The following is a 24,349-nucleotide window of genomic DNA, read 5'->3' as shown; positions in this document are numbered from 1 at the left end:
CAAGAAATAGTCTATTCAGACATAGCACAACTTGTAGATGACCCACTGCAGTAGGGCCTCTACATTTTATCTGAGATAGACCAAAGAAGGTAGAGCTACTCAAGTGTAGAATAAGTGGGCCTTTGATACCTTTAAATGTACCAACTTAGTCATAAGGTTTAAAAGAATTCCCTCAATATCAGAGACTGGACTCATGTATACCATCAGTCATACTAGCTTTCTCAGTCTTTGTGTCTTTCCCTTCTTTCTCTGGGGAGGATAGCCCAGTGTGACCAACCTGTATCACTGGCTTACTTTTTTAAAAAATTTTTTATTTAATTGATTAAGAAAATTTTTCCATGGTTATGTGATTCATGTTCTTTCCCTCCCCTCCTCACACTCCCTCCTGTAGCCAACGCTAAATTCCACTGGGGTTTACATATGTCATTGATCAAGATCTATTTCCATATTATTGATATTTGCACTAGGATGATCATTTACTTTCTTGCCAAAGCTAAATATTTAGACCTTGGATCCGTTCTTTTAGTCTTCTTTAGGAGGCTGGTCCTTTTGAAGTTTACATTTTGGGGCAACCAGGTGGCTCAGTGGATAGTTAGCCCTAGAAATATGAGGTCCTGTGTTCAAATCTGACCTCATATACTTCCTACATCTGTGACCCTAGGCAAATTATTTAACCTCAATTGCCTAGCTATTAGTACTTGTCTATCTTGGAACCAATGCTTAATATGAATTCTAAGACAGTAAGTAAAGGATTTTTTTTAAGTTCATATTTTGGCTTTTATTTTCAGTCTTTATCTACAGGTTCCTTATTCATTGCCATCAAATAGGCTTTCCCTTTATATTATTTTAAATTAAATTAATTTTTTTCAATTAATAGAAATCTATTTTTCCCTCTCCAACCTCTATTGGGGAAATTTTTTTTACAACTGTACATAGTCAAATAAAATCAATTCCTACATTGTCCATGTAAAAAGTATATATTTCTCAATCAGGACCTTAAATCCATCACCTTTCTGTAAGGAGGGGCTAGGATGTTACATGATGGGTCCCTACAATCATGGAATTGTGGTTGGCCATTTCATCACAAAAAATTCTCAAGTCTTTCAAAACTGTTAAAGACTTTTAATAATGTTGTTATTGTCTAAATTATTCTCCTGATCTGCTCATTTTGATCCACATCTATTTAAACAAATATTCCTGTGTTTCCCTAAAACTGACCTTTATAATATTTCTTATAGCACAATAATATTCCATTATATTCATATATCACAATTGTGCCTGTACACAAAAGGAGCTGCTATAAATATTTTTGTACAAATGGGTCCTTTTCCTTTTTCTTTAATCACTTTGGGATATAGACCTAGTATTGTAATAGTTAAAATAGTTGAGGCAGTAAACTGTAGTGATTAAAATAGTGGAAGACTTAAATTGGAGTAGATGAAAGAGTGGATTGTAAATTGTGACCACAGAAAATATGTTTTCAAGACAGTGTCTTGTTTAAATCAAATATAAGGTGGTCGCCAGGGAAGAATTCCCAATTATTAAATATACCCAAGTCAGCTGGGTTTTATAGAGATTTTAATTAATACAAATGTGGAATTAAAGAAAAGGAGAGAAAGAGAGAAAAGGAGAATAATGAGAAAAGGATAGGCTGGCCCAGGGCAGCCCTGGCCAACCCAGGCCTAAGCCTTAAGAGAAAATCAGTCAGTCCTTAATCACTCACCACAAGATCTGTCCAAGCAAGGATTCTAGTGACACCAGGCCAGCTTCATCTTAGCTGACTCCACCAGCTCAATCCTGAATCTGAATGTATCCGAATCAGAATGTCCCTTCAGCTCTATCTGAGCTCCTATTTTAAAGGGAATTTTCTCCTATGTCACCTCCCCTAAATTCTTACATCTACCAATCACAGTAGTCGTTTTCCAAAGGACAGACCATTCTTAGTTCACACCTGAGTAGACTCATCTTTTGAGTAATTCACACCTGAGTAGACTAGAATCTCTGAGTAAGTTCTCACCTCTTTGCTCCTTGTAAGTTCACAAGTTGCCTGACCTTTATAGGTGCTTAGCACCCTTTTGTATTAGTCCTAAAAATAGGCACAGCTTAAGAACTTTTTGCCTTATTATAAGTATGGGTTTAAGTATCTTTCATTGTTCAGCAAAGAGTTTACAACTTTATCTTCCCCTAATGCATGCTTAAGTATGGTGAAGTAGTTCTCACATTCCTGATCTAAGTAGAGTTCTCACATTCCTGATCTAAGTACCTTCACTGCCCAAATGGGGAATGGTCCCAATGTGGAATGGTCTTAACCCAACCTTATGAAGTAGGGTCTGGGAATTTTTTTAAGGTTTACAATCCTAACCCTATGAAGTAGGGTCTGAGAATTTTTAAGGTTCACAGTATGCTGGGTCAAAGGGCAGTATTTCTGGGTCAGTCCTGCCCAGTTAGTTTTTTTTTAAATCCTTGCCTTCCATATTCAAATCAATACTATGTATTTATTGATTCCAAGGCAGAAGAACAGTAAGAGCTAGGTGATGGGATTTAAATGGCTTGTCCAAGGTAGTATTCAAAAAATATGCACAGTTTAGTAACTTTTCAGGCATGGCTCCAAATTATTTTCTTGAAAGATTAGATTAAATTCATAGCTCCATCAGTAGCTCAGCAGTGTGCTTTTTTTCTGGGAGCTCCTCCAATTTGTCATTTTTTAGCTCACAACCAACTGGGAAAAACCTTAGTGTTTTATCATAGATAGGTAGAGACCTATCTTTATATCTTTTTTTGGAATATTTCTTCCTTCAGTTATTTTCTCTTATCTGTATTTCCCCATAAGAACAACCCTGACTAGCAATTGCTGAAAATTATTTGTGTTTATAACACAATGAAAGCAAGAAAAAAATCAATAAGTTTTCCCCATTCTATGCCTGGAGAAAAAGGCTTCAGAATCCCATAAAGAGATTCATGGAGGTGAAGGAGATAGAACATTAATGACTTAGAGTTGGGAGGGGGAAGCAGACTGAGCAACAGATCTTTTGTCCTAAGCTATCTCCTTTGTGCCCACCTGGCCTTAGCAGCCTGGCCCATAGAGTCCTGGCCTCCTTCTTTGTGATGGTTCTCAGCTCTGCCTAAGCTTTTGTTTTTTCTACTCTACCTGGCTTCTTGTAGCTTCTCTTTCTCCAAGCTCCACATGACTTCCTACATTTTCTCTCTGTCCAGGTCCACGATTCTCTTGCTCTTCCCACTTATCAACTGAGCTCCTCATTGATTCCATCTCTTGGATTCAGTAGACTGATATTTAGAGTTCCTTATCTATAGTAAGTGCTTAAAAATGCTTTATCTTTACATACCCAAAGGTCACTATGACTATCATTCTTTGACTTATTGCATTGCTTTCTTTTTCATTCACTCAAGCAACTAATTGTATATTATCCCCTGGCTTGACTGCATTTAACAATTACTTTAAACAACCCCCCCCCTTTTGCCCCTTTTTTCCTATCATTAAGTTAGTGAAAGACCAACTCCAACAAAATTCATTGAGATTTTTCTCCATTTTGTTCAGAACATCCAGCTAAGATAAAAGCTCTAGTATTTTAGGGAGAATATTCAGACTGTTGTCTCACTTTTTGGTTCTTTAGAATTTGATAGAACCTTTGGTGACTCCTTATTGTTCATGGTGCAAAACAGAAACATACTTAGTATTGATTCTAAGATGAAAGGTAAGGGTTTAAATAATAATAATATATTCTAGACAAATTTGAGTACTGGCTATTTCATAATCCTATCCTTCCCTCTCCCATTTCTGTACTTTCACAAAGGCCCTCTCTTGTGCCTAGAATATACACCTTTCATTTCTTTGCCTGTCAATATCATTTTTTTAAGTGTCACATGCTCTGTTAACTTTTCTTTAATCTCCCTGACTATAAGTTTTCTCTCAGTCTTCAAGTTTTCTTAGTGCATTTGATGTCAGTCTTTTTCCATTCTCATATGCTTTTTAACTTGTATTATACTTATTAAGTGTACTCACTATGTCCAAAACAAAACTCGTTAAAGTTTCTCTCCAGTCCCATTTCCATACTACTTACTATTGAAAGTATCATTATCCCTACCCCATCAGCCAGTTTTGCATTTTTGGTTTCATGATCAACTACTCACCCAACATATCCAGTCAGTTGCCTAATTTTGTCATTTTTTTTCCTTCCACAGCATTCCCTCACATGTACCTTTATCACCACTCATATACACTAGCTTAATTCAGGCCCTCATCACCTCTTGTCTAGAAAGCTGCCAGTGATTTTTTTTACTACATTAACTGCTGAGGACAGCCCCAAAGTGATTTTTCTAAAGTGTAGTCATTTTTCATCCTCTGCTCAAGAAACTCTGGTGGTTCAGTATTATCTCTAGGATCAAATATAAACTCCCTCATTTGGCATTTAAATATCTTAAAAACCTGGTCCTTAAGGGGCAGCTAGTTGGCTCAGTGGATTGAAAGCCAGGCCTGGAGACAAAAGGTCCCAGGTTCAAATCTGGTCTCACATACTTCCTAGCTGTGTGACCTTGGGCAAGTCACTTAACCCCCATTGCTTAGGTCTTACCACTCTTCTGCCTTAGAACCAATACATAGTATTGATTATAAGATGGAAAATATGGTTTTTAAAAAAAACAAACCTGATCCTTTTCCATCTTTCCAATCTTCTTACTCACTATACCCTTTCATAAAATCTGTTGTCCAGCCATACTTGTCTACTTGCTTTTCTTTTTCATTTTATTTAAACCCTTATCTTCCTTCTTGGAATCAATACTGTGTATTGGTTCCAAGGCGGAGGAGTGGTAATGGCTAGGCAATGGGGGTTAAGTGACTTGCCCAGAGTCACACAGCTGAGAAGTGTCTGAGGTCAGATTTCAACCTAGGACCTCCCATCTCTAGGCCTGGTTCTCAATCCATTGAGCTACCCAGTTGCCCCCTCTACTTGCTTTTCTTGACACATAATGCATCAACTCTTGTCTCCATGTCTTGGCACTGGCTGTCCCCAAGCTTAGAATACTTTACCTCAAAGTCACAGATGTTGGAGGAGATGTAGCAAAATGGGGACTGCTCCAAGTATTCTGGAGGACAATTAGTAACTATGGCCCCAAAGGGCCATAAAATTGAGCATTCCCTTTGCTCCTGTGATACCATTACTAGGTCTATATCCCAAAGAGATCATAAGAAAGGAGAAAGGACCTATTTGTACAAAATTATTTTAGTCGCTTTTTTGTAGTTTTAAAGAATTGGAAATTGAGGGGATGTCCATTGATTGGGGAATGACTGAACAAATTGTGGTGCATATTGGTGATAGAATACTATTGTGCTATAAGAAATGATAAGCAGGATGATTTTAGAAAAGGCTGGAAAGATCTTCATGAGGTGATGCAGAGTGAAATAATCAGCACTGGGAGACCATTGTACACAGTAATAGCAATATTATTTGATGATCAGCTGGGAAAGACTTAGTTACTCTCAACAATGCAATGAGTTAGGACAATTCTGAAGGACTCTGACAAAGAATGCTCTTCACCTTGTAAACCTTAAAATTCCTTAGACTTATAAATGTTGGAAATTTCACCATTGGGAAATTTCATACTTGGAAAATTTCTTACTGATAGTCTATTGGAATGTGAACCCCACTGGCATGGGAGGTTCCTCCTCCTCCCTTCTTAAGATTATTTTAGGACAGAAACCTTTTGCTGAACAATGGAAAGGACTTTGACCTATGCTTAAGCATAGAACAGGAATTTCTTTGAGTCATGATTGATTTTAGAATTGATACAATGGAGATACTTGGAATCAATCTCCACCCTACTCAGTCCTAACAGGATTGAGGAAGGGCTGCAGCATAGATCAAAATTTAATTATTCCAATCTCTACCCTACTCAGGTTAACAGGATTTAGGAAGGGCTGTAGCAAAGGATCAAAGATTTAATTATTTGAAAATATGACCTTCAACAGACATGTGCAAAGCCAGAGACCTCTGGGTGGTCCTGGGTTAAGCTAGAGCCTCCATTGGCACAGGGAAATTGATGGACAGTGATTGGTAGATGTGAGAACTGAGGGGAGGGAACTTGGATGGTTTCCTTAAAGATAGAGGGGTCTGAAGACTCAGGGTGGTTGGTTGAAGAGTTTGTCTGAGTGGTTGGAGTGTGCTCTGAGAAGCTTGCTCTGAAGGAAGCTGAAGGTGGAGGCCCCTGAGACTGTTTCTCCATTTTGGTCACGTGAGTAATAGGGACTGATCTCTTTTCTTTGCCCCAGCTATCTAGGGGCTTGGGCCTTTTGGCCCAGCCTAAACAGAAGGGGTATTTAAGCCCTATTCCCTTCTCTCCCCTTTCTCTCTCCCCCTCTCTCTCTATCTCTAATTCCTTTCTTCCTCCTGTTTGAAATTAAACTCCATAAAAGGTTGACTGCTGACTTGAGTTTTCATTTAGGAATTACATAGCTGAATTCCTTGGCGACCTTAAATTGATATATATCAGTCTTTTAAAGTGATTTCCTTGTCACAACCTCTAGAGGAAGAACTGTTGGAGTCAGATGCAGATCAAAGTATACATAGTCTTCCACATTAAGTTTATTTTATTTGTGGTTTTATTTGGGGGTTTTGATTTTATATGAGTATTCCCTTGCAATAATAACCAATGTGGAAGTATGTTTTGCATGATAATACATATATAACTTAGATGAAGTTTCTTGCCATCTCTGAGAGGAAATAGAGGGAGAGAGATAATTTGGATCTTATAATTTCAGAAAACATGTTGACAATTATTATTATATATAATTGGGAAATTAAAATATCTTTGAATAAAAGAAGAATACTTTCCCTCTTCACCTTCATTTTTTAGCATCCTTGGATGGTTTTAAGACTAAGTTCATGTATAACCTTCTTTAGGAGGCCTTTTACAGCCCCATCAGTTGCTTGTGCCTTCCTATTCAGGGTTACTACTCTTCTGTTCTGTATAGATCTTGTCTATATCTATTTATGTACATGTTGTCTTCCCTATTAAAATGAAAGCTTCTTCAGAATAAGTACCATTTTTGTTTTTTTCTTTCTATCCCCAGCATCAACCACGGGGCTTAATAAACACTTGTTAGGTGACTAAGTATATCTCCCTCTAAAGAATGTGAGTTTCTTTCAATTTAATATAATCAAAATTATACATTTTACATCTTATAATAATCTTTATCTCTTGTTTGGTCATAAATTCTTTGCTTTTCCAAAGATCCATTCTGTGAGAATGTGAGTTTCTTGAGGACAGAGTTTATCATTTTAAATTTGTAACCCCAGGTTTTTGACTTGAGTCCTCATCTTTTTTTTTCTATATAGTGCCTCATTTGATACCCTCATTAGATTATGTGGGTTTATCATCTCTTTGCAGATGACTCACAGATCTAGATACCTAGCTTCAGGCTCTCTCCTGATCTCTAGCCCTATATCAGCAGCTCTCTATTGAACAATCTGGATATCCCATAGGGATTTGCAAACCCCATGTGTCCAAAACAGAACTCATTATCTTTTCCCCCAAATGCTTCCCCATTTCTGTCATGGGAACAATCCTTCCATTCTTCTAGGTTTAGATCCCAAGTGTTATTCTCAACTCCTCATTTTCCCTCAATCCTCAGATCTGATCAATTGCCAAATCCAGTCATTTCTACTTACTCATCTCTGACTCTTCACTACATACATGGTTAACACCTTAGTTCTGGTCATCACTTTTCTCCTGGATTACTATAGTAATTTAGTATCTCTTTCTGAAATATAACCAGTCTCCAAATTCATTTTCCAAATAACTACCAAGATTATTTATCTAAAGTGGTATCCTTTGATTTGCTGAGAGTCACATATCTAGTAAGTATTTGAGGCTGGTTTTGAATTTAGATCTTCCTGACTTTAAGCCCAGTGCTCTATCCACTTGACCACCTATCTGCCTCTTGAATCAATTGATTTGTATAGGTGCACAGTGCCTTGAACATCGGTGTTTTTGTTTGAGTTACATTAATTTATAATGGATTCAGCCATATTCTAATTATCAGAATAGGGAGTTTGCTTATTCCCAAAACATTAATAATGTCATTTATACCATGCCTTAAAATTTGCAAAGCACTTCATTTATGTTTTCTCCTGCATTGACTCTTATATTATACTTGAATTTGAGAGTAGGGAAGAAGTAGAGCCAGCAAACATATTGGCATTACTGTTTTAATGCATGAGGCACTCGCTTGCGAATGCCTCAAGAAGAGAGAAAGGATAGTAGTTTAGATTCCGTGGGGGCCGGGGGGGGGGGTGGGGGTGGGCGCGAGACGAGCAGTCCAAAATTAACACTACTCAGGTCAGAGAAATGATATAGCTTAGCTGAGAAATTAGCCTAGGTTCTTTAAGCTAGTTGCCAAGCACGAACCCTAAGGCTGAGAGAATAGGGTGTATAGGATGAATTAGAAAGAGCTAGGTATTAGCATAGGAAAAGGAAAGTGCCTGGCCAAAGGCCAGGTCCCAGGTGAGAGAGAGAGGAGAGAAAAAGAGAAGAGACAGTGTTAGGCAATGCGTGAGATCCAAGAGAGAGAGAGAGAGAGAGGGAGAGTGACTGTTGCCTGCTCCTTTTAATGTCTTTGATACGCAAATATGCGTAATGCATAAACATGAATACAGAGTGTATTGATTGGTTCAGGTGTAGATTCAAACAAGGTAAAAGTGGGGTTTATCCCAGCGTGGGTAAGACAAAGAGATCTAAGTTTCGTGCCTTAACCTTAGCAATGCTGGGATCGGAGTTCATTGCCATGTGCAAGAATGGCCATGTGTCCATACACAATCCTTACATCTTAATTATACATATGGGCTGGACTGCTACATCGCATGTGTCCCAAGTCAGTATGATTCATGAGCACTGTCAACTTTGGATTTTTGTATACTTAGATGCAGAGAACAGCTATAGTAGGAGCAGGACATTTCTTGCTAGAGTAATGAGTGCAAGACCTGTCATATTGTAAGATAAGGACAAACGGATCTTCTTCCACTACATCTTGGATGGATTTACTCATGTGAACTTCAGAGAAAAAAGGAAATAACCAATTTTTTAAAATCTCAGAATAACTAATGAAGTGTTTTTTAATTTAGAATATTTTTCCATGGTTGTATGATTCATGATTTTTCCCACCCCTCTTCCCTTCCCCCCAGCTGACAAATAATTCCACTGGGTTATACATGTATCATACTAACAAAGTGTCTTGCTTTAAGGTTTATCAAAGATTTTAGTGACATAGAAGAGCTTAAAAATGGTGGATATGGCCAAGTTTTTAAAGCAAGACATAGAATAGACAAGAAGTTTTATGCCATCAAACGTGTGAAGTTCAATAATGAGTAAGTAGAGAACTTTAAAGTTACTTTTAAGGCATGATTAATTCTGTAGCATTGACTTCTGTGCTAAAAATATTACAGCTAAAAATTGTTCAGAGAGAGAATATATATGTATGAAACAGTTTCTTCAGCTTATTACAAAACTTCATCTCACTTCTTTCTAGCCTTTCTTAAAACTTACTTGGATCTCTCAGTAGATAGTGAAAAATTCAGACCTTAATTCAACAAGTATTTATTCAGTACCTATCATGTTCTTAGGCACTCTAAAAATGAATGCATTCTGAGACTCCGTCAACATCTCCCTCATTTCTTGTGGCTCATTGATTTTTTTTTGAATGGTAAATCTATTTAATGGATATTGTTCTTAATAGTAGGAAGATAAGATCATAATTAAAAGATGGAAGGAACATAGGAAATCACTTATTCCAACCTTCTCATTTTACAGAGGAAAAATCAAGACCCAGAGATGCTAGGTGACTTTTCCAAGCAGCACACCAATGAGAAATGGAAAACTGAAATTGAATTAAAACTAATGTTCAGGATAAAAAGCCAAGCATTTTTTATTGTACCATGAGCTGTAAAGGAAATATAGCTCATTTAGTTCTACTTCCTTTTAATGATGAAAAAAACTTTATACCCATTTTTCTTCATCCTCACCAAAATTTTTCATTTCCCTCCTCTATCATTTTAGCCAATCTGAGAGATTTGAGATATCTAAGAGTTGTTTTAATTTGCATTTCTCTAATCAGTATTGATTTAGAGCATTTTTTCATATGACTATTATATATATAGCTTTCATTTCTTTATCCAACAACTTGTTCATATTGCTTGGCCATTTATCAATTGGGAAATGACTCATATTCTTAAAAATTTGACAAAGCTTTAAATATCTTTGAGATATGAGACCTTTGTCTGAGAAATTGTAAAATTTATTGCCTAATATTCTGATTTCCTTTTAATGTTGGCTACATTGGTTTCATTTGTTAAAAAAAAAACAACCTTTTAACTTAATGTAATCAAAATTATCCACTTTACTTCTAACAATGCTCTCTAACTCTTGTTTATTCACAAATTCTTCTCCTAGCCATAAATCTGATAGGTAATATGTTCAGGACGTCCGTGGCAATTATTCCAAAGCTGGGGAGTTAGCACTAGGAATATCGCATTACAAAGAGGAATTATGAATTTAAGCAAGCTAGTAATTTATCCCATGGGATTTCCATGTCTGAGATAATCCATGAGAGCAAACTGATGTCTACTTTTGTTTGACATCTGATCTTTATTCATTTATTAACTAAACAAAAATACTATTTGCACTGCATTATGTTAAAATATGAAACATAGACAAATATAGAGCAGATCATGATCTATAATGAGAACTGTTTCTTCCGGCTTTTTTTTTTTTTAACCAGGAAAGTATTGCGTGAAGTGAAAGCACTGGCCAACCTTGATCATGAAAATATTGTTAAATATAATACTTGTTGGGATGGTAATGATGTTTGTTATACTGAAGATGGAGGATATGCTTCAAGGTAATTCTCCTTTTCAAATTTTCTAATGTTTGTAACTCACCATAAAAACAATATAAAAGGAATCAGTGCGTTGTTCTGTGATATATTGGGTATTTGGTATAAAAATATCTTAGTTCTCTTCAGTCATAAGATGAGGTATTTGGGTATAAAAGTAAAAGATAGGAGATTTTAGAAAGGAATGTGAAGATGTATTGCTCAATAAAATATTATATTAGTACTGATTTTATTAATTAAAATATTTAAAATCACTAAATTTGAGAATGATTTGGGATATGACACACCTATTCCATAGTCATCTTTATTCACCAAAGATATATTAATCCTAAATGAACTAGACACTTTGCTAGGTACTGCAGTACAAAACCAAACCAAAACAAAACAGATCTTATCCTTAAAGAGTTTACCATATATTCACATTTGGCATCAGTGTGTTGACATTTTGACAAGTTAAATTTACAAAGTGTATTGTTGGAGTTGGTCTGGGAAATTTTATGGTGGGTAGTTTTGGAAAGTGACCATAAACCTACATCATACATTCTTGATTATTTGTAAAAGCCTAAGAGAAAAGGGTTTAGTTGAAACAACAAAAAAAAATCAATCATATAGGATCATTTTAGACTCTAAACTCTTCTATCTCACTCATCCTCAGAAAATCACATATCAATGCCACTAGATTATTTCCATCTGTTTGTTATTCTCTGTAATTTAGTATTTAGTTATAGGTAAAAGGGAACAAGTTCTCAGTTTCCATGTATTAATACACGAAATGGACAATCCACAAAATGGAACATTCTTTCATACCGAGTTGACTTCAAATGAACATCAAACTAGGATGCTCTGCATTAATTTACTGAATCCAGAACCAAAATGAATTTCAATCTTTAAATGATGATTTACTTTGCTAAAGTTTAAATAATGGTGTATACATTCCCCTCAATCTTTTTCATCATCCAAAATATACAACCCTATCAACTGTAGTCAATGTTTTCTAACATTTAAGTTGGATATATTATCAGACATGTATGATGGTTTAGGTGGTTTTGTTAACTTTTTCTTTTAAAGTCTTTGTTTCAAGAAATGTCTAAGTGAGTGAAGGGAGGTGGAATATATTTAGAAGTTAATGCTAAATAAAGACAAACTATCAAAAATAAGATTTAAAATGTAAAAATAGTAAAAAAAAAATTAGCTAGAAAAATAGGTATTTCAAAATAGTTTCCAAATCTTATCTGAAATGAACCTATATAATTCAGGGTTCAAGACCATGGACTAGGAATTAGCTTTTATGCATAAACACAGACATGCATAGTTTATATATATATATATATATATATATATATATATATACACACAAGCATACACAATACAGACACACTTATACCTATATACATATAGTATACATATATACACTACACATATACATGGGTTTATGTATATGTGTATATATGTGTATGTGCATATATATGTATACCTACCTATAATATAAATTACAGAGAGGGTCACAAGCATTGGTAGAGGTAAAGTTTCTCTCATCTAGGAGTTCCCCATAGCACTTCCATTACAAATACAAATATAGTCTCTCTCTCTTTCTCTCTCTCTCTCCCCCTTCCCATAGACACATGTGTATAATATTTAATTAAGCATAAAAAATTTAGAGATCCAATAACATTTTGTAGAGGTAATTACCATCTGCTGGGTATTCTGGATTTCCCTCCCCTTCAGCAGATGCTGATTGATGTAATCCATTTCTCTGAATGTGTCCTTGTGCTTTCCATTTAAAGTCTTGGTCTCTAATAGACAATTTGCACAAATGAATCCACTTGTTATGTAAAGAGAGCCCACATGCTCCATTCTTAACTCTTGAATGAGAACTCCATCTCCACAATAGAGGTGTTTCCCTGATGTAAAAACAAATATATATATGTATATATATATATATAATATTTTTGTAGTCTCAATTCTTTAGAATTGTTCATACTATTACCCTTCAGATAGCTAAGAGGGGAATTGTTTCCTTCCTTATTCTTGTATCTCCAGCACATAGCAAAGCACCTGGCAAATAGTAGTTTCTAGTGAATGTGGTGTTAGGCATAGCAATTTGTAGATCCAACTAAACATATCAGCATCAGATTTAGAGCACAAAGGAAGAATTATCCTGTGTAAATCCTTATTTTTATAGTTGAGAAAATTTAGGCTTTACAAAGATTAAACTTGCTCAAGGGCACACAAATAATGACAGAATAGGATTCAAACTTGCTTCTTCCTGACTCTAAAACCAATGCTATTTTTACTTTATTATTATGTCTCTCTAAATATTAATCTTTTAACAGTTTTTAACTAGTGAGCATCTGTTTTAGAGTTTTTAGGAAAATGAGTCACATCACAAAAAGTGTATTCACTGATATTTTTAATATCATGATTTTACATTCAGCTCAGAGACTAAGTGCCTCTTTATTTCAATGGAACTCTGTGAAAGGGGGACATTAAATGACTGGATTAATGAGAGAAGAAGTATTGGGTCTGATAAAATTTTGTCTTTGAAGTTATTTCAACAAATAACAGCAGGAGTGGAATATATACATTCAGAAAATTTAATTCACAGAGATATTAAAGTAAGTAATAATAAATTTTTATTTCTTGATTTGAAGTGGAATAATAATATTTTTGGAAGTAGTTTTTTTGCTGTTTTGTAATTCAATTCCTTTGTATGTGAATATTTGTAATTGATGGTACTTAATCCAGATTAGGTAATTTTTAAAAATTCAATTTTATTTCTGTCAATTAACGAAAATCCTTCTCTCCCTCAGACCTCCTCCTCTCCCACCCTAATTGAGAGAGAAAACCAAAACCTTTGTTATAAGTATGTACAATCAATCAAAATAAATTCACTCATTGACTGTGTCCAAAATATATTCCTCTTTATGCATTTTGAATCCTTTACCTCTATATAAGGAGATGGATAGCATATTGCATCATGAGTCCTCTAGAATCCTGGTTAGTTATTATGCTTAAATTTCTAAGTCTTTCAAAGTAGTTTGTCTTTAAAACACTGTTGTCTTCGATCTCCTGATTCTGCTCACTTAATACTGTATCAATTCATGCAAGTCTTTCCATGTTTCTTGGAAATCATCCCTTTCATAATTTTTATAGTCTGGTAACATAGCAGCAATTCAGATGCCATAATTTGTTCAGTAATTAATTCCCCAATTGATAATCACTATCTTAATTTCTGAATCTTTGCCCCCCCAAAGAGAATATAAATATTTTTGTGTATTCTTAGAATTTGTTTTGCTTATGACTAATCTCTCCCCTAGTATATCTTTCCTCTTATTACAGCACTATTCCATAGAGTACCAGTCTCCTGCATTTGGAGAAAGAGGAGAGCATGCCCTCCTCCTTGTTAGGTTTCCTGTTAGGTCTCCAGCTTTCCTCAGCAAAAAGAGAGATGCTATTTCATTGATCTTCAGCCTCTCCTCCTTTCCTAGAAAGAGGACAAAGGCCATTCCATTAAGTCTCCCGCCTTGTCTCCTACCTTAGGAGAAAAAGAATAACTAGTTCTTTAGATCTCAGCACTTGTTCTCTCATTTGATCTTCCTAAGGCCCTGAAAGAACTCTACCTTGAGACCAAACCTTTATAAACAATGAAAATTTACCTGAGCTCATTCCTCAATAATTAACAAACTCCCTCCTGGTCTTACTTCCCCATCCTATTGCTTCTTGCCACCTTGGAATCTAGAAACCCTAAACTTGCCTAGTGGAATCTGGTAAACCCCAGGTTTCAGGACTAGCTTGTAGGTTGGAGACCCCAAAGTTTGTACTTTCTCCCTATTTCCATGGGAATCCACCCTGAAGGGAATCCCAGGCTAGCAGTTTCAGACTGAGTGGCAGACCCCCAGGTGAATGACAATACTAGTTGGGTGGGACTAAGCACAAGCTAAATGGACGTGCAGTAGGCAGTGCATCAGTCTCTGAAACTGAAGGTCCTGAGTTCAATCCCTGAAAGGGGGGGTGTGGTACAATGGGGAAGCTTCTAAGGCAAAAAAGTCACTTAGCTTATGCTTAGTCCCACCCAACTAGGATTGTCATTCACCTGAGGGTCTGCCACTCAGTCTGAAACTACTAGGCTGAGATTCCCTTCAGGGTGGATTCCCAGGGGAACAAGTACAAACTTTGGGGTCTCCAACCTACAAGCTAGTTCTGAAAGCTGGCATTCACCAGATTCCACTAGGCAAGTTTAGGATTTCTAGATTCCATGTTGACATTCTGAAACTTTAGTTTTCATCTTTTAAATCTGTTCTAAGTCCCCCAGAGCCTAATCTTTTGTTATCATTCCCCTCAACCCATCTCCCTCCACAATATTCTATTCTGAAGCTATCCCCTCCTTCCACTGTGCTCTATTGAATGCCTGCACCATGGGCAATACATTTATTTTCATATTAAATATTTTCCTTTTTCATTCCTATCTTCTGGTTCTGACTGGCTCCCTCATGATAACTCTGCCTCTGTGGCCTCCCTTTCTACCACTGCCTGAACTTTTCCCCATTTCCTTCACTCATCAGTTGAGGAATTAGAATACTCCTTGATCCTTATTACCATTTCCAGGTTCTCCATCTACAACTCCTTTACTTCTCCTTTCAGGTTCACTCAATCCTTATCTACCACCCAAACAAAATTCTGGTAGCTATGGTCTACTCCCCTTCTTTCCTTAATGAGATCCGAATTTAGATCATAGTCTTTCTCTACTCTCCAACATATCCATATTCATACTGCCTTAAACACCCTAACTTCACAGGGACACAATTTCCTCATTTCATCTGACCTATTCTTCCACCCTACCTCAGCCACATACAAAGATGTTCACACTCTTGATCTTGCCATCACTTACCAATTCATCACTTTCATGTTTATAAACTCTGAAACTCCCTTATTTGACCCCGATCTACTGGCACTCTGCCCCTGCCTTTCAGAACAAAACCCTTTTCTTTGTGTACACTCTCACTTCCAAACCTTTGATCCCTCTGCTCTCTTCTAGGCCAGCTCATAAATACACTCTAAATAGTGTATATGTTTGTTTCTTTATGTAAATAAATCCATCAATCTCCAGGTTTCTCCTTTCCAAGAAAGAGGAACAAGGTCATTCCTTTAAGTCTCCAGTCTTGTCTCTTACCTCAGGCGGGAAAAGAATAACACCCCATTTCTTTGTATTCCCTGCTTGTACAATTGTTTGTGCTACCTAGATCTATCTAGATACCTGGGTTTAGGACAACTTTCTAAACTTCATAGCACAAATTTTAAGGTCAGATCTTGAAAGTGGTTATAAATCTCATCAGGCAAGCATAAATATTGTTGGGTTTAATTCAGTTGTATATCATGATATCATCCACATAGATGAGCATCTGGAGGACTTCACATTCCCTGTTCAATTTGGACTCTGTGCTGGCTTATCCTCCATGATGGTGCCAAAAACCTTTGAGGCAATCAGTCACTCAACAGACATTTATTAAAGACCTATTATGTGCAAAGCACTGTTAATCTCTACAGTTACAAAGAAAGAAAAAAGATAGTTGCTGTTCTCCAGAAGACCATAGACTAATTGGGGGAGACACTATATAAATAGCTATGCAAAACAGTTATAATCAGGAAAAATTAAAAGTAATCAGCAGAGAGAAATACTCTCTGAGTGAACTGGGAAATGAATGAAGGAGGATTGGGAAAAACCTCCTGTAAAAGATACCATATTAATAAATTTCTGTATTTGATATGTGAAGAAATTAAAATCCAAAAGCTCAGCTATGTCCCCATGTCTGCATCAGTCTTAGAAGTAACCATAGCAATGTTGATGTTTCTCTCTAAAAGTAGCTATCCATAATGTTTCACAACCAACCAGTAAGCCACCTCAGTCAAACTGCAAAGAGCATAAAAAATGCCTATTGTAAAATGTGTAGTATGATTGACCTTTGGCAGCTTGAGTAACACCAATCTTGGATCTCTTGATTTTGGACACCTTGGTTTTGGATAAAAGTTAGAGGATCATAGAACACTCTCATTTTCCAGATCAGGAAATTGAGGTTTAGAGCAATAAGAACACATAGGTGATAAGTGATACATACATCCAGGTTAAGGACTCAGATTTTCTAACTTGAAATCTATTGCTCTTTTTACTATGCCATGCTGCCTTCAGTGAAGACATTTTCTTCTAGTGTAGGCATTGATACTTGAGCCAACAATTAGGGGAAACAATTATAATTACTAAATGTGATTCACATTTTCAGATCTCATAGGCTTTTATAACTGATCTGAATAACACCTAGTCCAATCTCCTTATATTCAGGTGAGGAAACTAAGACAGGTGAAATGAATTCACTATCCTAAGATCACAGGCAATAAGTTGCATATTGGGATTTGAGCCCAAGTCCTATAATTCTAAAACTCTTGAGATGCCTGTAGCATCATGCTGCATGTCTGTGTTACCCTTCTTTAAATGTTCAAAACCTATCACATGAATAGATAAAAATTAAGAATTTTTTTCCTTTTAGCCATCTAATATATTTTTAGTAGATGAAATCAAAATAAAGATTGGTGACTTTGGACTTGCAACCTCATTAAAAAATGGAGCGGATCAAACAAAAAATATAGGAACAATGCGGTATATTAGCCCAGAACAAGTAAGTTCCCTTTTAGTAAATTCTATTTATTTAAAATATTTCTTGGTAAACCATCTACACAATGCATTTTCCTCATCCCCTTTTTTGCCCACTAAACATGGATGTCAGAACTACTTGATGGTTTGGAGCAGGGGTCCCCAAACTTTTACACAGGGGGCCAGTTCACTGTTCCTCAGACTGTTGGAGGGCCCGACTATTAAAAAAACAACAACTATGAACAAATCTGTATACCGCTGTCTGGGATAGTGGAGGCTGCAGTGCTGGGTGTGATGGGCCTGTCACACCTTGCACAGGTCCATCACTGCCACCACTATGCCAGGCGGCAGTATACACAGTGCAGTATCTCCTCCCCCAGATCCCTGCTCCCCATGCTGACATCTTCCATTGTGCAGCCATATAATCCTTTGCTGCACAGCACCTCATTCTCATCCAGTTACTCTCAGAACAAGGTGCCCCATAGGGTGCTCCTCTCACTGACCACCAACAAAAGAGGTGCCCCTTCCAGAAGTGCAGTGGGGGCCGGACAAATGGCCTCAGGGGGCCACATGTGGCTCCCGGGCCTTAGTGTGAGGACCCCTGGTTTGGAGAGTCTTCTGTGAGAAGAGGCAGGATCATTGCTACCTCCCACACACCCTGCCCCACCTCTCCTCACCAAGCCTTCTCTGCTTCAATTAATGATCCCTATATCCACTGACATTATGGAAGACTGATCCATCAGTATGTTATCTGCATAGGAAAAAACTACTTGGGAAGTTTAACAAATCATGTTGTTTTGTGATTTTCTCTTAGGGAACATTTTACTATTTAATTTTTTCTTAACGATTTTTAGTCCCATGGCCCATTTTTATAAGGCCAGAGAGAATAGAAATGGCATGGGACATTGTACCCCCAAACTATGGAAGTATTTCAGGTTAAACTGTGGGCAGAAAAATTCCTTTTCTCCCTTACATCCTTATGACTCCTGATAGGACCCTAAGAGGAATTTTCTCCTTGGATTGTCCTTTAGATTTGAGATAGACACAAAGATACAACTTTAGGCTATGCCTTGATATCATCGGGTTGTATCTAAGACAATTATTTGTCCCCTCAAGTATGAGGGTCACCACCTATGTTTTCAGGCAAACCTTCTGCCCCCCAGTGCATAACACCCCAAAAGCCACAAAGTAACTGTTGTAAAGAGTATAAAGACTCCAGACTTGATGTCCTCTAGGAGGCAGCTTTCCATCTATGCTATCTTCCTGGCAGGATTCAACATTACCTTCTAAATTAATACATTTCTCTTTTTATTTTTAAGCTAAGTTTCAGAGTCCTGCATTCTTACAAGGGGTACCCTTCCTGAACCCAGGGGGTTCACCTCAAGCCCCCCACAACAGAGAGAACTGGGCTTATTATTATTTACAATCTAAATTTCAACTTATAAAATGTCCTTTCAACTAAGGATTCTCATCTTTTAAGGTATATAGATCAGCATTTTCTATCGGTTTTATATTTCTTATTGTACTGTAGACTCTAATAAGTTGAACATTATACATTACTCTCCTATAAAAGCTTAGAAAATATTTTCTGTTAAATAATTTTTCAATTCTTCCCCCTGCCATAGGCATACACTCATATAGAGAATGAGAATAATCACACCATGACTTTTTATTTTCTTTCAGAATTGTTTCCAACCATATGGGAAGGAAGTCGATATCTTTGCATTGGGATTAATTCTTTTTGAACTTCTTTATATATGTCCCACTTTTCAGGAAATATTGACGGTAAATAATGAAAGTATTTCAAAGTATGCTGTATGGAGTGAGAAATTAGTGTGTTATTCTTAAGTATATTGGCAATATTAATATCTCCAAAATGTATATGCCTAGGACTCCAGAAAGAGTTAGTAAAGCTTGTCTCTCTGAGACAGCATCTCTTGCTGGATAGGATTGCCCCACTCCATTCTGTATACAATGGCCTCTTAATTTCCTTTGGCGGGAGTGAGACAGAAACTGGCTTATGTCTTTGCTATATTATACAAAGTATTTTGGGTGTTTTGGGATGTCTTTTGAATTTGTACTTTGGAAATGTTCAAAACTGTAGTCTAGTGATATAAGAATAGGTTTTATGGACCAGAGGCTGGGCTAGTGGCCTCTTCCCTGTTCTATAACCCCTTTCTCCAGTTTAAACCTTGGCTGCTTTGATTTGTATTCTTGGCCCCCTCACCTCTTGCTGACCCTGACTATGCAATTTGCATTGGAGTGGGGGTGCTTGCCCAGGAGACTAGGTGGACAGGAGGCTCTGGAAGGTGCTCCCAATCAGCCCTGTACCAGAAATGTTTGCATGTAGATTGGGGCCTGATGCTGACCCTTAACCATTAGCTAAGAGAGGTTGATTTGGAGGATACCTCCTTCAGGACCTGAGCAGGGGTAATGTATCAGGATGATGTCTTGTAGCCTGAGGGTTATATTTTTCTTTAAATAAGGGGGTTTTCTGTAAGCTGGGCCTTTTTGTCTTTTTTTTCTTTTTTTGCTTTTGGAGCTTGTAACTTTTGGGCCATTCCTTTTCCTTTCTCTCTCTCTCTCAATAACACATTTCATTTTTGGAAATGTGAATTTTAAAACTACTCCACCCTACTCAGGGTGTAATTAGAAGATATGAATTAGCAATTTCCTGATTAGTAACAATGGAGATACTTGGTTTAACAGAATCAAGTCTTGGGAACTATACATTTCTCCACCCTACTCAATTTAACAAGGTCAGGATGCCTGCACCATACACAAAGATTTAATTATCTGAGGAAATGGCCTTCAACAGACATGTGCAGAAAAAGCGGACAGACCCCTGGGCTGTCCCAAGTCAAGATAAGCTATCATTGCTACAGATGAGATGCAGGAAAGTGACATAAAACCGTCTATATAAGGCACGTCACTTGCTCTCTCTCCCTCTTTTCCCAGAGAGGCAACTCTGGCTGTCAGCGTGCTAAGCATTCCGACATCTTGGCGTGATGGCAGCTATTGTTTGGGTTTGGTGTTGAGGTTACCCTTGAGCTGATTCAGGTTCAGGTATCTTGGCTGAGCCCTTTGGAGTTCAGGCAGATTCTTTCCTTCTTACTCTTCAAAAAACCTTATCTTCCTACAGCCTCTGGTCTTCCTCCTGGAACTAGCCAGGTGGGAGAAAATCCTACACCTTCTTCCTTCTTCTTAATTTCTTTCCACTATATCAATTAAATCACCATAAATTTTCCAGATGACTTGGTTATAATTTTTTTATATTTGGGTTATCCATGGTGACCAAATAATTAACGTAGTTTAGGTCACAATGCTAAAATTATCCTTACAGAAATGGCTTCCTGGGTTTCTTGAATAGTGGCTAAAGAGGGTAAACCTTCAAATTTTAAAGGTACCCTCAATTTCCACTCCATATAGCTGTTTATAGCCATTTCCCATGGTTAAGAGTATGGTACAAAAAAAATGAGAGAACAGAGGTCTTAACCTTTCTGTGTCATGGATCCCTTTAGCAATCTGGTTAATTCTGTGTATCTCTTCTCAGAATAATTATTGAAAATACACAAACAAAAATAATAAGAGCTAACATTTTAACTTGCTGTGTGTCAGACACTGTGCTAATTGTTTTACAATTATTATCTCATTTTATCCTCACAACAACCCTGGGAGATAGGTGCTATTTTTATTCTCATTTTATAGATAAGGAAATTGAGGCAAACAGAGGTTAAGTGACTTGCCCAGAGTCTCACTCAGATAGTAAGTGTCTGAGACTGGATTTGAAATCAGATCTTCTTGATTACAGGCTCAGCTCTCTGTGGATTATATTGAAATGAAGATGTAATTTATTTCCCATCTAAGTTCTCAGATCTCTTGAAATGTATTTAGAGACTCTTTTGCATGGGGGTAGGCATCTAGGGTTAAGAATTCCTAAATTTGGCTGCTCTCAAAAAGTAAAATATGAGTTATCTATTCGGTAGAATACAAATTTCTGTTCAGTCTTTTTTTTTTAAACCTTTGCTCTCCTTCTAGAAGGGGTGCTTATTATATGAACTCTGTAATGATTTCTTTTTTGTACAGAAAAGATTAGGGAAATGGTAATGGGTATTTTTTATTAATAAATTCATTTTATAGTCATTTATGAAGTCCCAACAATGGTCTAGGCCCTGAGCTAGGTGCTAGAAACATGAAGAAGAAAAGGTCTGTCCTTTAAAGAAACATAATGATGCTGCTACTATTGCCCTTGGAGGAGAGAGGATAGGGAAGAATATCTCTTATACTCACTTTGTTACCAGGCAAGCAATTTACCTAGAGTTGGGGAGTATAGATAGATGAGTCCTGGCCAATGCATGACCAAAGCAGGTTCTTGCTGAACTGGGAAGTAACCGAAGGAAAATACTTTAATGAAAAAGAATTTCTGCAGACTTAACAAACTCAAAATATTCCTACTAAAGGAAGGTCTATAAATAAAAATGCTATTTTTCTGAAATTTTCAGATCTGGCCAAATGTGAGGAATTGTATCTTTCCAGAAGAATTTGTCAAGAAGTACCATAGAGAGGTATGAGTTTTTTTAAAAAACCAGAACATTGTTTAGTTCAATATTTAATTTTTTGTAACCTGAACTTTTCTAACCATTTCAGACACAACTTCTAAAGCAACTACTTTCAGAAAAGCCTGCAAAAAGACTCAAAGCATCTAAAATCCTGGAGATACTGAAAGCATGGGAGAAAGAAGAGAGCAATGGAGAGAATATGTATTCACATACATATTAGGCACTTTTTTAAACATGATTGTACTCTCATCTAACCCACCTCCAAAATATGAATTATTTTTCAATTTCTGGAATATTGGAGAATGTTGTGATTCAGTTGTTTCAGTTGAGTTATCTTCGTGACCCCTTTTGAAGTTTTCTTGGCAAAGATACTGGTGCTATTGATATTTCTAGACGAAGATAGTGGTTTGCTGTTTCCTTCTCCAATTCATTTTACAGATGAGGAAACCAAGGCAATCAAGGTTAGATGACTTGCCCAGGATAACACAGCTAGTTGGTAAGTGTTTGAGGTCAATTTGAATTTAAGAAGATGAATCTTCCTGACTTCTGGCCCAGGACTTTATTCATGGTGCTGCCTAGTGATCCTGGCGAGCATCCTCTTTATTTTTATTGATGTTTATTATTAATATGGCACTTTCTTAATTTTAAAATCCATTTTTAAGGTCTAATTACTCAAATTTATAAAGAGCTAAACCAGTTGTACAAAAAATCAAGCCATTCTCCAATTGATAAATGGGCAAGGGACATGAAAAGGCAATTTTTAGTTAAAGAAATAAAAACTATTAATAAGCATATGAAAAAGTGTTCTAAATCTCTTATAAATCATACATTAACTTTTAACAAATTGTTTAATTAACATTCTGTGATTATTCTATGAAATATATTGCTATAGATTATAACAATAAACACAAAGCTTCTGCAAGAGAGAAATGTTTTCTTGTCACAGGTGGGATAGCTAGAGGTCAGTTCTCGTTAACTTGTGAGTTGTTTGGACTTGAGTATGAGCTAAGAAAAATCATTCATTACTTTTAATCAAATAGATAATCAGAATTTCTTAGGAGACAATCAACAAAACACTGTTGCCAAGTTAAGAGGTCAAAGGGTAAGAAAAACATAATTCCAGTTTTATGTATTTTTTAATATCAGGCTAATCATTCTACTGGGATTTCTAGGACAGATTGCCTGGGCTTTAAAAAGTAAGCACAACAATCAGTGGAGTGTAGCGTACCAGTCTGTGCCTGAGAGGTAATTAATCTACCTGTTGTCCCTGGCTTGTAGTGGCAGTAGAGAAGCTAAGTGCAGTTTTGTTAGAAGTTTAAACCATAAGATTCTTTAGGTTCGATTTTTTAAGCATGATCTTTTGGTAATATTCTAGGAGAATAAAGTGAAACATTTGTATTAAACCTGCAAGTATTTTGTTCTCATATTATTTTTCCTGAAGCTAGGTAGAGAACAATGGTCATAGAAATTCCAATAATAAGGGATATTAGTGAGAGAATTCACACAGAGGAGGGCTGAGTGGATATCTCCATCCTTCCTGGGGGTCGCTTTGTGACCTCTGGCCTCCACGCACAACCATGTCAAATAGTGTGGCTTTGATGGCCCCTGGCATTTAGGGGAAAAATATTTCATTAAATATTTTCCAATTACATGCAAAAAAATTGTAACAATGTTTTTAAAAATGTTGAGCTCTAAATTCTCTCCCTCCCTACACTTTGAAAAGGCAAACAAGTTGATTTGATTGTACATGTGAAGACATGCAAAATATATTTCCATATTAACCATGCTGCAATAGAAAATACAAACAAAACTATAAAGAAAAAGATTTTTGAAAAGTATGTTTTAATTTGCATTCAGAGTTCATCAGTTCTCTCTCTTGGGTGGATAGCAATTTTATCTTGGGTCCTGTGAAATTATCTTGAATCATCATTTTGACCAAAATACCTAAGTCTTTCAGTTGGTCATCTTTACAATATTGCTATTCCTATATACTATGTTCTCCTGGATTTACAAATGGAATATGTGTAAACAGGCAATTCTCAGATGAAGAAATTAAAACTATCTTTAATCATATGAAAAAATACTCTAAATCACTATTAATTAGGGAAGTACAAATTAAAATAACTCTGATATCCCACTTGGCATATATCAGACTGGGTAATGTGACAAAAAAGGGAAAATAATAAATGCTGTAGGGGACTGGGAAAATTAGTACACTAATACACTTTTTTTTAGTTTTCTTTTCTC

The 24,349-nt window shown here is 36.5% G+C and overlaps 1 protein-coding gene across 6 annotated transcripts in view; it reads left to right on the top strand.

The window, feature by feature from the left end:
• The window catches only part of EIF2AK2 (eukaryotic translation initiation factor 2 alpha kinase 2), a 67,163-nt gene extending 43,653 nt beyond the window's left edge, over positions 1 to 23,510 (top strand). For 5 of the 6 annotated variants that reach the window (XM_007476090.3, XM_007476094.3, XM_007476092.2 and 2 more), the window contains 7 exons: positions 9,255 to 9,377; positions 10,787 to 10,906; positions 13,335 to 13,515; positions 17,440 to 17,568; positions 19,227 to 19,328; positions 22,046 to 22,108; positions 22,191 to 23,510. In XM_007476090.3, the coding sequence (XP_007476152.1) occupies positions 9,255 to 9,377; positions 10,787 to 10,906; positions 13,335 to 13,515; positions 17,440 to 17,568; positions 19,227 to 19,328; positions 22,046 to 22,108; positions 22,191 to 22,322 (850 nt within the window). In that variant the 3' untranslated portion in view covers positions 22,323 to 23,510. Of the gene's footprint in view, positions 1 to 9,254; positions 9,378 to 10,786; positions 10,907 to 13,334; positions 13,516 to 17,439; positions 17,569 to 18,862; positions 19,200 to 19,226; positions 19,329 to 22,045; positions 22,109 to 22,190 lie in introns of those variants that run through there. The other variant, XM_056813275.1, reaches the window with a different exon arrangement.
• The last annotated feature ends 839 nt before the right edge of the window (positions 23,511 to 24,349 follow it).

The sequence above is a fragment of the Monodelphis domestica genome, chromosome 1 (assembly GCF_027887165.1).
Source record: "Monodelphis domestica isolate mMonDom1 chromosome 1, mMonDom1.pri, whole genome shotgun sequence".
Taxonomy (NCBI): Eukaryota; Metazoa; Chordata; class Mammalia; order Didelphimorphia; family Didelphidae; genus Monodelphis; species Monodelphis domestica.
Note: the sequence above shows the minus strand (reverse complement) of the source record. Positions and strands in the feature narration are given on the sequence as shown.